Source organism: Temnothorax longispinosus, chromosome 2 (assembly GCF_030848805.1).
Source record: "Temnothorax longispinosus isolate EJ_2023e chromosome 2, Tlon_JGU_v1, whole genome shotgun sequence".
In the NCBI taxonomy this organism is placed as follows: domain Eukaryota; kingdom Metazoa; phylum Arthropoda; class Insecta; order Hymenoptera; family Formicidae; genus Temnothorax; species Temnothorax longispinosus.
The window spans coordinates 24683904-24702867 of NC_092359.1; the positions used below are offsets into that span (position 1 = coordinate 24683904).

The 18964-nt window shown below is 38.5% G+C and overlaps 1 protein-coding gene across 1 annotated transcript in view; it reads right to left on the minus strand.

Moving 5' to 3' along the window:
* Meltrin (disintegrin and metalloproteinase domain-containing protein meltrin) overlaps positions 1-18959 on the minus strand; it is an 80048-nt gene extending 61089 nt beyond the window's left edge. Inside the window, exon 1 of the mRNA XM_071771708.1 lies at positions 18573-18959. Within this exon, the coding sequence (XP_071627809.1) occupies positions 18573-18756 (184 nt within the window). The 5' untranslated portion in view covers positions 18757-18959. The remainder of the gene's footprint in view (positions 1-18572) is intronic.
* Between the last annotated feature and the right edge of the window lie 5 nt (positions 18960-18964).

The following is an 18964-nucleotide window of genomic DNA, read 5'->3' on the forward strand; positions in this document are numbered from 1 at the left end:
CAATCCCGGCGAATTCGCCAAGTTTTCGCAAAAGTACGTGAAAGAGAAGTGAACGAGATAGCATCCATTTGACTACGGACGACGGATTTGGAGACATTCGTTTCCCCGTGCCCGGATTTAACGGCGGAGTCCCTCGAATCCATTTTTAGGTGACGAACCCTACTAGTAACTGTAGTGAAGCTACTCTACGAAAATAAAAGTTTGAAACCAAGAGAATATATGGAACGACGACGAACTCTCGAGGGAAGCGCGCGGCGCGGCGGTCGAATCGGGCTTATTGAAAAACTTTGCATAAATCCAAGGTAAAAACTTTGCGGAAAGCCGAGCATTGGGCGAATACGAAAGTTTGTTACCGGCTATATAATTAGCGTTTCCAACAATTTCGTGGCATTCATCATGAACCGCGATTGCTGATATCCGCGCGAATTAATGTTTACGTTAGCATAACGTTACGTCGTATAATAAATTGCAGTTTCAAAATATATAAATTACTTCGCAAAATGTTAAAACTAATTTGTTCAATTAATTTCTCGCGCAACGTATGAACAAAAAGTCTTCCGGCTATTATGCTCGTAAATTTAATTTCTGATATAAATACATTTTTGGAGAGCTTGTGTCTTATTTTCACGTATAACGTAATCACGCATAATTTATATATAGCGTATTATAGTATAAGAAAATAGATATATCGAAAACGTGTCTTCGATAACAAAGATAAAAGCGAAGATAAAAACGTAGATAAAAGCGATAAAAATGTATCGAGGGAATATGAAGAATCTGTCAGATGTCACGGAAACAGTTAAAAGTTAATAATGAAATCGTGGAAATGCATTTTGCCATACATCGACCTCGCGACACGCTCGATGCTCCACTTACTATTCTTATGTGTACAATTCATCGTACTGGTTTCCGATGTACGAGCAAAGTAGCACTGACCACTTTATCATAGGAAGCATTAAACATACGGGCACGGATAAGAACTGGAACGAGCGGGCACGTTCGATACTACGAGCTCATCTGTAAGGAATATATTAATGCATATGCTTCTTACATCGAAATCTCACGTAAAATCTGCAATCTGCATGACTATTATTATCGCTATTTATATCAATTTGTATCATCAAAATTCATGAAGCTTTAAAAGTGGACTTATAATGCCACTCTCAAGATAAGCGAGTCGCATGGTCTTAATTGTATTCTTAATTAACTGCGTATTATTTGAATAATTCCAAGCTATTTGATAATATTATTCAGGAGTTGTCTAACCGTAGCAACGCAAAAGGTATAACGGAATATTTTACATGTTATTGCCTGAGAAAACTGAAACTTGGATAACGAATGGATATTTTTTTCTTATTTGCGGAGGATATTAAGTTCGGACGGGCCGGGGAACACATTCCAGCACAGCCAGACGTTTTTTCTGAAAGCTGAATCTCATAAACGGAGCTACCCAATGGCGTGAAAACTGTGGGCCATTGTTAGGCCGGGAATAGATTCGGTTTTCGTTGAAGACGCCAGACCTCGACGGTTCTCAACTGTATACGGTTCCGCGTTGAGACGTACGTTCGCTAAACATAGATCGGGATCGCGATTAGGTCGCGTAGAGACGTGGATCCAGTTGCAAGCGAGCTACATCTAAGTTAGACGAATAAAACCCTTGGGGGCATTGGTTTATACGCCTGCGACTGCCAATCGGAAGTTTCTCGACAGGAAATTACGATACACACTACATCCCACCTGCTACTCGTATCTCGAAACGTATGCGTACATTTAATTAAACGATCGCAGTTGCGAAAAAATCTCAATATATATTTGTATGATAAAGTTGTTCCTTTTTCTGAAATCAACATTAATTAATTTTCGACGAACGTCCAAGGTATGAAATATGTTTACGAGGTATAAATGATTAAAATAAGAGATCGAAATACCGAAGTTTTTAAAATCCCTGTGAGTGCAATAAAATTATAAAAATTTATTATCGGTTTATATGCAAATTGATTTTTCATCTTTAAAATTTTAATTCAATATTTAAGTACCGAGTCTTTGAATTAAATGTTAAAACGACATCTTTCTGTAATTTACCTGAGGAAAAGTAATGTTTAAATTTGTCAAAGAATCCGCTAAAATGTTATAAGAATAGGAACACTCTGCAGATCAAATAACCTACTTCTTTTAACTTCGTCAATGATGCTGACGAAAACGAGCAGCGGATCGGCCCAGTTTCACTCGTGTTCAACAACTTTTTTGAGGTTTCGTATACGATTGTAAGAGAAAACGAGCGTATCAACACTTTCTTTGTCGGTAACAATCGTCGTTGAATCGAATCGCCGTGGGATGTTGCGATGTCGGCCGATTATGCAAATCGTAGTGTTACCGTTAAATTGCATCCGCTGCGCGATACTAATGTCGGACTTTCCAGGCTCGGCGAAACGAGAGCGCGCGCAGATTACGAGAGACCGATATAGAGAGACCGGTGTTCTCGATTATTCCGTTGCCCCCGACCGATTATTCGTTTCCCCCGGGAATGGAACAAACGTTTTACATGTTACATGGAAATATGGAATACGTTGCGCGTAGAAAATCTATTTCTACTCCACGATTATCGTTTAAGAATTTTTAAATAATTTTCAATTTTACTTTCCAAGAATACTAGATATATATTTTCTTCTCGCTTTTGCAGCTATCGTGATAAATACAATCTTTAAATATTTAATACAATTTTATAATTCTATTTGCAATAAAGAAGATATTTACATTTACATCTTAGAATAATATAAGAAATAACTTGAATTGAGTGTTACCAAGCAGCGCGATTTTCGAGGCTATATATCTATACACAACCGTGTGTTATAACGATGATAAAAATTCTTTTCGGTCTGGAAGACCTGGAAGACATTCAAGTTACCGAAATAAAAGAGAAACGCAATGGTACAACTCGACAGAGAGGGGAGATGAAACGCTTTGGCGCGTTCGCGATTGTTACGGAAGATGAACTGCAGTCGCCTTTGCCAAAAACCTCGGCAGCCACTAGTCTCGTCGTCGTCGGTGCAACGATGTCATAGGAAGAAAACATCATATTGGGAGGCTACAATTGTTTCTCAGTGCGAAGTCAGATTCTTTCGCACAATATAGAAGGCTAAGATTTCCTCGTATTTTATGACACTCGCGCAGCCGTTGCGGAGGTTTACGGTTTACGATCTAAACACGAGCGAGATTCCGGGAGAAGCATTTCTCCGTCTGACACGGGGCGGGCTCTATCTTTATTCCGACTTTATCGTTGCTTTAAAGTACGCCTGTTGGTGCACTTGTTTTCAATATAGACAAGCGGTCGCGAGCGCGACAGAGCCCGATGAAAATTTTTCGTGAATTTTTCATAAACCAGAGATTGAAAACGAGCCGCGACAGAGAATAATAAAAGCTCCAAATTCGAGTTCTGTCGTGTACGTAATCCTTCGAACTCGGATATCGTATTTTTTTACTAGTAAAATAGCAATTCGAGCAACATTTTAAGAATTTATCCGCGATACGCCAGATGCAGAATCTACATTTTCGTGATGAAAAAAGGAATGTGTGTAGAAAAATATCTCGTAAGAATCCACTGTTATGTTTTAAATTAGACTAGCAACAGAATAGATATATTCTCTCTCTCTCTCTCTCTCTCTCTCTCTCTCTCTCTCTCTCTCTCTCTCTCTCTCTCTCGTGTTGATACATATCTAAAACAAAAATAAAAAATAAAAAGACACAAAATTAATGGAACATTAATTCCTTCCTTCTTGTTGCGCACGATTTAATACATAACAGAAAATAATGTTTCTCTTCTGCGTCACGCCTGACTAAAAGCGCAGAGAAATATTTTCTCGGCTGTACGTGATTCATCGATCACTAACGTTAGACCATTATCATTTCCTTTACCGAACAAAATTTATTTTAAGTAAGAATATCGCAGAGACGCATTTGTTTATATAAATAAATTAACAATCATAAACTCTTTATATCTACGTAATCGAGTAATTATTTTAATCTTCATTAAAATTATATAAATATAAAACAAGAATCATATTTTTCTTATTTTATATATATAATGTATGATAAAAAAATTTTTTGTACATAGAGTTGAATAATTTATCTAAACATTTTTATTTAAAAAAATTGAATTAAAAATATTTATTTTAAACTTGATATTATTATCAAACAATGCACAAAAAAGATATAGAATAAAATTGATTTCTTTAAATCAGTATCAAAATAAATTGAGAATAATAGTGAATTTTGTTTCTATGGTTTGCTCCTTAATTTACATAATCAAAATTTCGATCAATGTCACGGTAATAGTAACTTTTAGTAATGTCCAAATGACTGAAGAAAAATTATTGACGATAAATTACATGCTTGTGCCTCGATTCACAATTATTTAAGTCCCACGAGTTCTTTTAATCACGTATTTATAGCTAATCGTTTTGTGTAATTTCCATAATTTGCACTGTGTAATTATGCCGCTACATCACCGGAAGAACTTAAGCGCGAAGTTTGTCGAAGCACCGCGTGGATTGGTGCTGATTCTGTCGCTCGCGGTGGCTGTACTTCATGTCAGCTAGCGCATGCTTTGAGTCACCGCACCGCAGGCAGATGTGCGGCGTGAAGCGACGACATTGGCTCCAGATGACTCGCGTCGAAACGAGAACGTGTCTCCCGTCGTAACGCCCGTCAAGAAGCAATCGAACGTGACGGCTGAGAAACACGTCGTCGAAATCTTACATTGCTATACTACGACTATGACTTACTGATGGTTGTATAGTAATAATACACATCACGTATCTGTACTTTGGAGCAACGATAAAGTTTAGACAAATTGGATTACATGTCGAACATGCTTCCTCGAAATTTACAGATTAATCCGGTTTTCCATTAATTTTATATAATTAATTACTCTATTAATTCTGTCAACGGTAACATATAATTATCGTTGAGGGAAAAATTCGTTTCCGATCCCAGAATACCAATTACTAATCCGAGGGGAATAAGGGTCGAGTTATTAACGTGGAACGAACATATGGCGATCGTCGGCACGCGTCACACAATTCCCGAACGAGCGCTATGTTTAAAATAGTGAAAGAGGATACGAGCGGAAATAAACGAAAGTTGTATATATAAAGGACGTTAATCACGAAGGAACATGACGCGACGGTATAATGTATTTATGCATCTTATGGTGCTTCCCTTATGGCTTAGGCTTAGGCGGAACGCTAAGGGTCGTTAATTTGGCAATATGTATGTACCCTATGCATGTACTACATATCGTATAGCGCTCAATAATGCTCTCTTGTGACAAACCATACCGCAATGTGCATACAACGACGGGTATTAAAGAATCAGATGTCAAGAGTATAGTACGTGTTCTTATACCAATAGTTTTCGTCTGACCTCTTCTTACTCCATTCAAGGTTCAACGGTGTTTAGAAACGCGAAAGAGACCGCGATTAGAAGTGGTCTCTCCCTCAATAAAAGTCGAACTTACAATGGATGTCATACGAAAAAAGGGGGGTCTCCGATGTCGGATACGGGGCATAAATCCACCTATTCAATCGCGCTCCGCGTTGACCTTCCTGGCTATGAAAATGGGTTAGGTGAGAGTACACGCGCACGATTCAGAAGAGCGATTCCGTAATCGCCGCACGTACGGAATCCAAGGTATTTCATCGGACGTGTCTTCGCGCGGACGAGGGTTCCTGCGCGAACTTCCGTACGTTCGCAAATTATTCCAGTCCTTCAATTACATCCTTTAATTGTTTGCATCATTGAGATTTTAAATGCGCTTGCTAGCACGCAATATCTTCATGATTGTAATGTGCGACAATAATAAAATTGAATATCGAAAACCGAATAAATTTTAAAAAATATAGAAAATATAGAAAAAATATTATATTATTCGTTTTTTAGTAACAAGACGTTGCAAATCCGATTGATTACTTTAAATAAAATATTTCCTTAAAAGAATTTTCTAAACGAATAATAGAAAATACGACCAGAATGAATTTGACGGTCAAGATGTAGAACTTTTCATGTAATTCATTACATTTCGTTACATGACAATTTATCTGTGAAACAGTCAAGCCCGTCGACTTGTTCCCGCGATAGCGTTTGCTTATATCGTCTCGTACACTGGGAAGACCTCTCGCGCGGATCTCACGAAGGCGGTTTACGGGCTCGGTGACCGCGTAAAAAGGATCTTAGATAAAAAGCGCTCGTTCTCGGCAGACGGTTAAACCCGTTACGGATATAGCTCGAGAAAGAGAAGGCGGGTGGGGTGGAAGATTCGTATTTTCGAAGCGGACTGCCAGCATCTGTCGGCGGCGAGCATGGAACGAGCATTGAAACAAACGCGCAGAACCAGCACGGAACACGAGGGAGGATTATCTCGACCGAGGTGCGTACTTAGGATAACAGCGAGAAAAGACAGAAGTATATCCAAGGAAAATAAAAAGAAAACGCGAAAGAGTCTCAGTGAAACAGAATGGACAACAAACAAGTTGAGCTTTGGCATTAAAGAGAGAATGCTCTTGTATATTTCCTTTAAAGAACTCGCTTTCTCTGATTTTTTTGAGTTAAAAGTACTTTTAATTTTCTCTCTCTCTCTCTCGAAGATATATTTAACGTGGTATAGATGTTATTTAATACTTGAAGAATTATTTGATATTTTAGTACAAAATTGTTTTTAAATTTCTACTGTCTTCTACATCATCACCGTATATTAAATACTTTTTTTCAATATTACGCAAGATTCGATACACCTCCTACAGACAATTGAGATTTCGTAACATATGCACACTGTTTTCGATTTGATGCAGATTTCAGGTCATATCTTTAGCATCGGGAATACCCACGCGTGTTGTGAATCTAGGACTGGCTATCCATAGAAGATTCAAGGCCGATCTATCGATCATCAATTATGCGAAGTCAATGTCGGTAAATCTCGATAAAAAAAGCATTATTGTGAGAATCGTGATTTTTTATTTAAATTCAGATCAGTTTGCAAAGAGAATATTTACTTCGCATTGTTTAGAAAGAAAATGTTTTCTGCAAAAAATTTAAATAAAAACACAGAGGGAGAAATTATTTTAACAAACATACATCATACGTGTTCCCATATTTGGCATTTTAACTTCAGCCATATTGATAATGGCTGATAATAAATCTAGCAACAGAAATTACGTCCATTAATCATTAGAATCCCAATCTGATTTTACATCGTCAGAAAGTTCGAAATTCTGGAGTTTCTTCATTAGCGATACTAATGTATGAAATATAAAGCCCCTGAGATTTTACAGTAATTAATTTCGTTTACGTGGCATCTTTGTTAACAAAGTCCAACCGAAGTTAGAAAGCTTGTGAAGTCCCCTATAAAGTCTTGTCAAACTTCTTTTAGGAATCTGTAATATGATAGAGAGAAGAGAGACGAAAGTATAAAAATTTTCCTTTGAATCAGCTTTACCAGATTATCCCATAAAAATATCAGTGTACTAAAATAATGTAACACTATTAAAATACCTATTGAAATATAAAGCATTGATACATTACTTTTAATATGTTCATACTTGGAAATATAAAAATATATAAAAGCGACAATATTTAAAAAAAATATCGATATGGTCGAAATATAAAATAAAAATATGAACCTTATCTCGCGTAGAAGATACGGTTTAAAAATATTTTGTACCTATAAACATCAATTGTAATCGCAATAATAATTCACTGTTAAACATTGCAAAATCTCTCATATATATCTTCAAAGTATTTCCTTATTTTATGTATGTACATCACATCGCAAAACATTGAAATATTTAAGAAAGACTAGAGAATGGTCAAGTAGTATCGATATCAAACTTGAACATGCCTTATCCTCTATTCGTGCCAATCTGTGGAGTGACGCGGATGACACGTCGACTGGCACGGTTCGCCTACACTTCGTACATATCACTTCTGCCCACGCATGGCACGAGCCGTCTCTTCGTCGCCGTCGTCGTCGATCATTCTCATTGAGTCTAACGCTTTCGAGCAGCACTCGCAGAGCGCGTCCGAGAGACATGTTCTCTACGCCCCTGCTTAAATCTGCGCCGCGTGATTGAGATTTCCTCGTTCTGAAAAGCGCTATCAATTATCGCGTCTCCCCTGGCACCGTATAATAGATCTCAGCGACATTTTGCCTAATTTTGCAACGTACGATAATGGATTGAGATAAATTAGCGAAATGAAGGCGGACAAGTACGGTCAATGTTACGTATCTCGTTCTAGCTTTAATATAATTAATGATAATAACAATCGAAAAAGAGATGCGACAACCCTCGCCGCGCAGTTACAATTTTTATCTCGAACATTTATATAGAGGATACTTAGACAACAACGCTTGGAATGACACGATCTCCCAAGTGATGCAAACGGTAGCTCTATCATCTTTCTCACTCATTCCCTTCCGTGCAATACTCGCAATTTTATGCAGAACGCCCCAGGTGCACCGCTATGTACCTAATGCACTCCTGCGTACTCTCGAGACATACATTACACGTAGATGCATCGCATCATTGCCCATCGTCTTCACGTAAGCTTTCTTACTGCGAACGCGATACTGCACCGTCGTGCCCGCCCGCAGTAAGAAATACTTTGTTCGCCGTCATGGGTGGAGACGAAATGGTGCTCTTCTCCATTACCAGCCGATTAAACCATTAAGTTTGACAATAGAGCCATTTTCTGGTAAGCCAACGAAGTGCAGGGCCCCGAGAATCCTAACTTTTTTCGTGAGTTATATCCTTTAGAAAAAATATTTTTTTGCAGACTTAGCGAATTCTCTTATTATTTAATCGTTTAAACAGTCTCTTGACCGCTAACGAAGAGCAAATCTCTGAAAAAAACTGAGAAAAGTGGATAAACGAGAATAAAGCTGCAATTAGATGCTTATTATACGTAAAACGTTTCTGGGAAACTTTCATATTCACAGCTGTAACAGAACTATAATTGTTGGAATTTTCATTTTGCAAACATATTTATCTTCTTTTCTTTCTCTCGTATAAAAATGCTGCGATTCTTCCATCAAAAGAGCTAACTTTTATTAAAATTTGGTTCTATATTTTCGCATTTTTATTTGTAAGCCAATTATAACTACTCTCTTATAATTTCTTTTTTATTTATAAATTTGTTCTCAACGCAACCAAAAAAAAAGTTTAATAAAAAATGTCGCGTAGAATAAGCTATTTCATATACAATTTACGATATTATATCCGGTTGTCCGTTTCAAAAGTATTCTAACTGTCTCTTCGCCAAGTACCAATTTTCGCATTTCGTTGTCTATATCTTTTTCTCTGTCCAAGTAATCCAATGGCCAATCCCACTGCTGCGACTCTTTTCTGTCCTTTCGGAGGGAGCACCCGGTAGCTCGATGAAGCGTTTTGACATCGACACAATGAGGAAGAAAGATAAAGCAACGCGGGCGAAGTTTCATTGCCTTTCTCGACAGCTGCATCCCTGCCCGGCGAACACATTCAATTGAGCGGCAGAACGGAGCAAAAGCGGCGAATTTCCCTCGCATCCCGCAAAATAAAGTCTGAACCCCGCAGACCGCGATGCCTCGTGTGTTTGCTCCTCAGCAATCGAAACAATATCTCATACAACTCGTATTTTTTTATTCTAAACCATGCATTCATGATATTCTTTTCTTTGTTATCTGTTTCGTTACTCTACGAGGCACTTAATTTGAGAATATGAATATGCAGAAAAAAATGTAACGCAAATTTACGAAACAAGAGTATCTCAAACTCGCACTGGTATTCGAATTGTAACTACAAGAATATCTCATTTTTCGAAAAGCGACAATTTTAAATAACACGATAGGATATATGCATTTTTTAATTTTTATAAAATTTAAAAAGTTGAATATATCGAGAGAGAGAGAAAGAGAAAGAGAGAGAGAGAGAGAGAGAGAGAGAGAGAGAGAGAGAGAATACATTTTCAGAATGAATTACGTTGCATCTTTAATGTTACATTATTTTATTTCAGCGGTATATAAATTTTAATACTTTATTTTAAATTATTCGCAGAATTGTTCAATTTTGAAAAAAGACCTTTTTAACTTCAGATCGAAATGCAATGATTTGCAAGATGAGAGACTTCGAACAAAATAATAAACATGTGCTATATAAGATAAATACAATAAGAGATGTTTCATGTAGAATATATATTTCTCACGCTTTATATTGCGCTATGGAATAATTTAGACAATTTAATTTCAATTCTATGGGCAATACATATCTATTCATAGAATACGCAGATTGCAATTAGGATAATTAGCAACGGAAGCGTTTCGGGTATCGATGGAATTGCGCCAACGACCTATGTCATCTGCGTGCTAATGCAATCATGATAACAATATTCATCGGGATTGCGCTGCATTGACCTGCCTCTCACCATAGGGCGGTTCACTAAACCGGATATGAATCTACGAGATTGTGGCAATATCCTGAATACAATGGAGTATATTATTGAAAAATAAGGCATAGTTGGACGATTTGGAAAGTATAATTCTGAAATTGAAAAAGTAATCCTTATCATTGTTAATTAATTTTGTTCTATATAATGTATTTTGTATATCTTCAACAAATGCTGTATGTAACAGAACATTGATATTAATTTGGGCTGATATTTTATCAGAGAATTTAATACATGTATGATATACTTTGCGCATATTATATCGTTAAAACATCATATTGTGTGCGTGATTAATATATTAAAAGTTTAAATAAACTATTACAATAGATTAATGTAATTCTCTCGCGTGTAAACACATTTTGATGAAACATCCGCTTTGGGACGGATCGTAAATTCGGTCGCGATTACGGGGATGTCGATAGTCAAAAAGGTAATGTTACATTCATGACCATATAATGCGGAACGCGTTATAGCACATAGTGAGTATAATTTATTTTCGAACGTTTATCGCGCTGTGCGATATATCGAGCAAATTATTTATACGATCGGTCGCAATATACAATCAAAAATGGTAATGAGTTTCTGCCGGTGCATGCGAGCCTCGCGCAAACCCGTAAACTGTTATTACTCCATCAACCCTCGCCGTCTCTACAAACGCACCCGGCATGCGAGAATGATGAATTTGGTGTATTTACGACTGTTTAATTGTCATCGAAATTACACATACAACAGCGAATCGATTATCAATGGTTGGTATTTATGCGAAAGAGGATTCTAATGAGCGGAAAATGGGATTTTTGAATGTGCTTTAATTTTCGACTGATGAGTCGAGCACGTCATATGCGGATGATTCATCAAGGCGATTTCAAAAAGCCGCTCGCACAGGCTCTCGAGCAATCCGGTTAAGCAACATGAGCTCGCACACATGGAACTGGCAATTAATCTATCAAAAAGAATACTTCGAAATACGAAATACGAAATACGTTTTTAATAATGATAAAAACTCGCCCATTCGGATGGACGAAGTGCAGAACGTAACGGTTAATCGGTAGTTATAAACAAAATATTCAAACAGCAAACGTCAATTACAATGTTAAATTAATTGCAACGCGCTACTGTGATTTTAAAAAACTACCGAGTTTACGAGTCATCTCGTATTTATAGCATAAGCAACGACATGCCGCTTGTATCGCGTTTACGTTCTTCGCGATATAACGGGCTGGTCCGTTAACGCTGCGCTTTACAGTTAGCCGGTCGTGCGAATTGTGCACTTATATAGTTCCGGCAAGTGAAGACTTCAGAAAAGGCGATGTAAAGAGAGGAGAGAAAGAATATAGTATACGAATTTCGATAGCAGCTACAAACGAGAATTTCATCTTTAATGTCTTCCAATAAACTTTTAATCGCGCGCGCGCGCACAGAGTGCAACGCTCGTGTCTTCTTCAGTATGGACGTGGTCATTGAAGCGACATAAAGCTAACGCAATTGCGAAATAATGACGGCGGGTGCGGTACCGTCCCGTGTACCGAAGCGAGGTCGCGAAATCGGGTCGTATCGTATAATGAACAAAGGTAAAAATCTCGCGCGGTGAAACGCTCGCTCGCTTAGGAGTACGGGCAAAATGCAGAAACGAATGCATTCGCTTTTGCAATAAAGTCTTTATCGGCCGACGTTATTACCGGCCGACTAATACGCCGTCGATTTTATTACGAACTGGGTAAATGGGACGATGTTGAGAATTTAACGAGCAACTTCGGTGTCGAATAGTAGCTCACGACCGGACTACCTACTTGAGCGAAGCTATACCATCCGGCAAAGCTGACATCCGCGAGCGTAATCGATTGGGCAGACCTTCGATTTTTTTCTTTATACAACGAGGTGCTTCACCCCGTGCGTCGTTCCGTCCGACTGTGCGAATTTTCCGATCGATTTCTCCCTGAGGCCGACATCCGCGCGAGACCGGAAAATCTCTCCTGCTCGCTCTTTTTTCCTCCTCGTTGAACGAGTACGTCGAGAGGGAGAGACAAAGAGAGAGAGAGAGTGAAAATATTATTATGCCTTTCCGATTGCTTCCACTCGATGACATCACACGAGAGTAATTAATTTTCTTCATTCGCGCGATACGTGGGACACCCGTGGGTCGATATACGCGATTGGGAACGCGAGATGCGAAATTTATTATGAATTATTATCAGATTCAAGAGTGATCTTCAGAATTGCTCATTTATTGGATATTGAAATGGGAAGTATGGAGAAATACTCAATAATACATTATTTTTCTCACGAACCATTTTTGAGTAAGCTTTATTATAAAACTGTTTCAGTTGTTATTTAAAGGAAAAAAATATACGAGATTGAAATATAGAGAAATATTTATATTATGTGAAAAGAATAGTTTGCGTTTATTGAAATTACTTAAAAAACGACTGTGTTCACCGGTGATTTTTGTAAATAAATTATTCGAGTTATTGATCAATTATTTCAGTTATTGGAACTCCCCTTTTCAGATTCATATTTTATGGATTTTAGATTAAGCTAATATATTCATAAACGCATGATGTATTTACAAATATCGAAAAATATGTTAGCCTTTAAATACAAAATTCTGTTATTTTGCGTTTCGATATCACTATGTTATTGAATTCATTCAAACAAAATATTACTCAATCAATTTTTAATTGCAATATCGCGAGAGTTCGCGCTGTTGTGATAAAAGCGAATAATGACAAATATTCATTACAAAAAGCAATAGCATTCTTTTATGATATATGTTGCGAAATCTGTATAGAAACTTTTTAAAAATATATTAACACCACTTATACGTATAACACAATCAATCATTTGAGTTTTATACATGCAAAATGATTTTTTGAAAATACATGCACGCATCCAGCACACGCTTACACGTTTTATATCAAGTTTTTATAAAAAAAATAAAAGAGATGCAATAAACTTGTCTGCGCTTTTGGTATAAACAGTCTGAAATTCATCGAAGAATGACAATAACAGTGCATAAAACAGAGACAATCCATAATAAGTGTGATTTATAACGCAATGTCGATACTTCATACATAAATCACAACACTATCGACGTAACATTTTCTTCTTGCGACAAAACATCTTCACGGACAAGGCAACGTGCAATTTGTCCTCGCATTTAAACAGAGCGACGAATGAACAAAGTCGTCGTGAATGGACCTTCTAGACGCCACTCGCCGTTACGAGAGCGAATGCTTAATGAATAACACGCCGACCCGAAAGAGCATCCTTCAGCTAAGTCGGTATCATCGAGAGGGCCGCGTTAATCATCGATTAACAGCGATCTATTCGCTCCGAGTGTGGAACGATGGTCGGCTCGACGACAGTGACTCAGCTGGCGATGATTCGCTCTCTCGGGTCGGGACCGGAAATGCAAAAACGTTTCATGCATCAACGCGGACGGATTCCTATTCAGAGTGTCATATCCCGTGAAGCTTTGTTAAAAGATCAAATATGACGGAGTTTTACGAAAGAAAAAGAGACACAAAAAGTTGAAAGAGGTATGTCAATATCTTTGTTAAAATATTATTATATGATAATTTGTCGGCTTTATTACCTGGCGTTTCAGTTTGTCCAGACTCATTTTTTCTGCTTTTAAACTATCAGGAATTCTAGGACTATTATAAAGGAAGCCAGAACTCTCAATAGTTTGTGAGTTTCTATACAAAACGCCAGTTTCACACACACACACACACACTACTTTATTATTACGACATTTCTGTTAATGTATTTTGAAATATTAGAGATGTAAAACAAAAGATTTCAGAGAATTTATACTTCGATAATGATCTTAATTGATGAGCCAACTCAGAAAGACATGTAGCACACGGGTGCTGGAAGGGTTGAGAGTACTGTAAGAAATCATCGAATGGCGAAAGAGAGTCGTTAGATAAGATCCGCGGCTTTCAGTACGCTCAAGTACCAAGTGGTAGCTTCAAGGTCTTTTTGTCGGTACCTTCACGGCCTGTCGAGCATTCCGAGAAGAACGAGAAAATAACGAGCTCTAGCGATATTTGGACGCGAGTCCGCAACGCCAGTACTAAATAAAGTCAGTGTTATAATTTTGCAGCATACTTCACAAAACAGAAACTTGAGAGAATATCTCGTTCTAATTTAGCTGAAAAGCAGCGTATCTTCGTACGATAAGACCGTCTTGTAAAGAATTGTTTGATGGGTTGAGGCAAACGGTTATCAAGTTGCAGAATGCAGAATGCATTCTGCAACTTGATGATAACCGCTTGTCAAAAATGATTTGTAGCGGAGGAACGCGGAATCCCGGAGTTACGATTTGAGGAAGAGAACTGTGATATACGATGCACGCGAGAGAGGTTTAGCATCCGCGGAGGAAACGCGCGGAGGCTAAACGCATCGCCAACATAAAGATTATACGTCTCTATTCCGTCTCCGCCGCGAGTGCGATTAACCATTTTCCCACCACGTTACATATCGCCCGGGCAGTCTGACATTACTCATTTGCAGCTGGCGGCTTTTTCATGCAGCTGCAAGCGCAGCCCCGCACGCTTGTACGAAAGCTCGGCAGATTTAACCATCTCGAAGATTTATACTGATGATATACGTTCGTAAGTATAATTACATTATAATGTTATTTTATGTCCTTTTCTCTCTTTGTAATATCGGGTATTGCGAAAGAAATTTATTTTATTATTTTTATGCGGTACCTACTTCCACGCGTTGCGGAGGAAACGTGAAAAGATACGCGATGCGATCGATTTAACGTTAAGGCGGACTTTTTGGGGGGGAGGGGGGTCCAACGTGCGCTCCGCCTCACATGTGACCAGGAAGAATAAATAAATCGTAATGTAAATCCCTATAAATCTCTCACACGGTCCTGCGCCGCCATCGCATTTACATTCAACATACTCCCATAAATTTTTATCGACTGCATTGACGAACTGGTGATCCTCTCCCCCTAGTCTAACAATGGACATAAATTCCATGGCGCCCTTTGTTGGAATGCCTCCATTCTCGCCGGAGACCTCCTTTTTACACAACGAGGGATATTATTTATACTGGTGTCGAACTGCGGCGAGACCGGGCGAGACCAATCACGACGATTCGTCATTTAATAACGCTCTATAATAATCGAACAGGAATACTCTCAGGTTAAAATTTAATTTTAATCGATACCTACAAATGTCTCGTTTCTTAAAAAAAAAAAATCAGCTCGCGGTTCAGAATTAGGAAAATCTCATTCGTTCATTTATCAATATGAATCGATTCAAGTTAAGTTTGTATATTTAACCCAAGAATGGACGCCTCATTTTTTTGCATGAACGGTCACCTGGGGCCTGGGGCTACTTTTATACCCCAATTATAGGTCATTGTTATTAATAACATATTACATATTTTGGGTTTCTATAATTTATTTGGAGTTCTATAATTTATCAGTATTTGGGGACTATATATATATATTTACTCAACATTTCCCGAAAAAAGTAAAAAGAAATAAAAAAAATTTTTAAAACGAAAAAAGCACATTAAAATTACTGTGACATAAGTTTTATTTTTTCGGCACTGGGGTGTTTTAGTAGCTCCAGCGCCCGTTCTCAAGTTAAAGCTTTCAACTGTGATCTCTACTTAAAAATTAAGGTCCCTACTTTATTGAAATATTCCGAATTTAAGCTATATCAATAAGAGTTACGTATTCGATTATGGTAGCTGGCAATTGCGGTCTCATTTGCAATGAATAAGTCACCGAGATGCACGTGGCGGTTTATTACGTAATTACGTTCATGCTTCGGAAAGGTCGTCGATACAAAGAAACTCGTGATTCATTGCGTCCTTCTCGGCGTAAACGCGGTGACTGTCGCGCCGTAATTTTCGCAATAGAACTTACCACGAGACGTTATTTTACAAGGAAGTAACGTCAGAATAAAATAAGTTTACGACCGTTCCAACCCTGCTGTTTTCTCCGCGTACTTTTTTTATGTCCCATTTTCTGTTGCGATAATGAGTACATTGTTTTGTAAGGCGCGTCAAACATTGCAACATAAATATTCGAATAGGAAATGAGGAAATCATATAAAATAATATGTAAAAATCCGAATATTATATATATTATAGCTGAACGACGTTGCGAGCGAATAAAATGTTTATACGTGATTTTAATGCAATGCAGATTATTAAAAATACGTAGATTTTATTTTAACCGTTTTACATTACACCAATTTCCCGATAAGCAATCAAACTTGTTTGCTTATCAATTTCCGATATTAAAGATAAAACGGTCTTTTTTTTTACACATGATCCTTTGATGATCGTTAATGAACATTGCTGATGTTTCTGCACAGCGTTTATATCCACGTAATTAACGGTGAAATGTCAAACAACATTTGCTCTCCGTTGGAAACTCCATCTCGTATATTACCTACAAATAAAATCAGGAAGCGTTAGATTTTTCCATCTCTGTCTTTACACATGTTAATAAAATGGCATAAGTTCAAAAATATTACAGTTCAGGATTAAAAACGAAATTACGTAACATATACGTAACGGGACGTGTAAGAATTAATTTAATGAATGTAGATTCGGTTTCAAAAATGCACGCAGCATGGCAGTACAATGTAGAATATTTATGAAAATGTTTAAATATCTAGACAGAATAATCACGTAAAAGGGAAAACCACGTACAAAACACACCTAATGTAACTATATAGTTTTGCTATTTAAACACGACGTTAACCCGCGAAGGGATCCGCTCTCGCAGCGCAGCGGCAACGTGACATTGCAGCGTGCATTGGAGGAATTCTGTTCTGCGGTAAGAATTCCCCAAAGAAATTGCGGATCATCTCGCACGAGAGCGACGCGCGACGGCCACACGCGCTTTAAAACGAAATCACTCGGCAATGACGTTGCTTGTCGCGTGACCATGAAAATGCAACGCATCGCTGTGTGCGGCATCAATAAAAAAACGCGCCGGACGATTCATCGATTGATGCGTCATACGAGAAATCGCGCATCGACCCATTGATCATCAATTGGTCGCGCGCGCCAAGAAAAAGTTCATTTTTCTCAATTTAACACGTTAACTGCCATTAGGTAATTTTGTCTTCGAAGCCATTTCTACATCAGCATATTATTTTAATATATTTAATTATAATTATTTTTTGCCAAAACTCAATAAAATTTTTATTTTTCCCCTTCAAAAAAATCGAATCGGTGAATATATAAAAAAAGTGTTCGTTTATAGGCCGCCAACTACGAATTCGATAGCAATTTGTTAAATTAAAATATCAAATTTGTAAATCGAGCATCGTTCGAATACTCCCTCACTCTCTTTCACTCTCGTGAATCATTATATTGTATAATCAGATTTTGGGGGTATATACGATGGGGTTTACAAATAAAACTCATTGTCTGTGTTAATTTTACTTAATTTCGCACTTAATTATCTATTTATATACAAAAAACGAACATAGCTGTGGAACTATTTATAAGAACATCGAGAAGATAATTTAATTACTTGAACGCGATGTACATAGCACGATCGTTAAAGCATTAAAATTTCACGTATCGAGGACGCGAAAATCGCGAATAAAACCGGAGCTTCAACGGTTGAATGTTTACGCGACGTGAATAATATCATCGTCGCCGCGTGAATTTAGCCGCGGATCTTTTCAAGTTCAAAACAAAGACGTTGCATTTACGGCATATAAAAAGTGAATACCGTAAGTTTCGTTTCGCACATGCTTCGGCACTGGCAGCGAACGCGCGCGATAAACGATTGAAACGCATACCTATATCATACAGATCATATAAAACGACGAAGCGCAGGAGCCAATCGAACGACCTTGAAAAACAACATATCGAAAAGTACGTACAAGTGCAGGCTCGCCTAACGGCATTTTGACGCCGCGGCTCTTTCATTTACTCCGATGCCCATAAAATCAAATCGCACGATACGACAACACGCGACTGCGAGACGCGAGAGGATCAGCTGGCTGGAGCGTCAAGCGTCACCGTGCAGGAAAAGTTGACGAAAGCCCCGTAAGTAACGTAACGTGCATTGACGAGAAAAAAAAGCGTGACGCGTGACTTACCTTGATTCTCGGCGTACGCGACAGGGACGACGACGTCGACGATCGCCAGCAGCAACGTCAGAAGGATCAGCACCAGTTTGCACCTCGCCGTCGCACCACCTCCGCCTCCGCCTCCGCCGCCACCACCGCCGTTGTCGACGGCGACGACGCGTCGCGGATCGGCGCGCCGGGAATCGCGCGCCATGTTCCTGAGACACTCGACAACCCGCTGGCTGGCTCGCTGCCTTGGGACGCGTTGACCGCGACTCACGCGAACGTCATGACAACACGGTGCTCCACACGACGCGGCGACCCACGCTCCCTCGCACGTTGGCTGTCTCGCGTCTGTCGCTCGCGCGCGCACACACCACACTCACGTTACCGACCACCCAGCCCGACTGGCTCCGATTCAC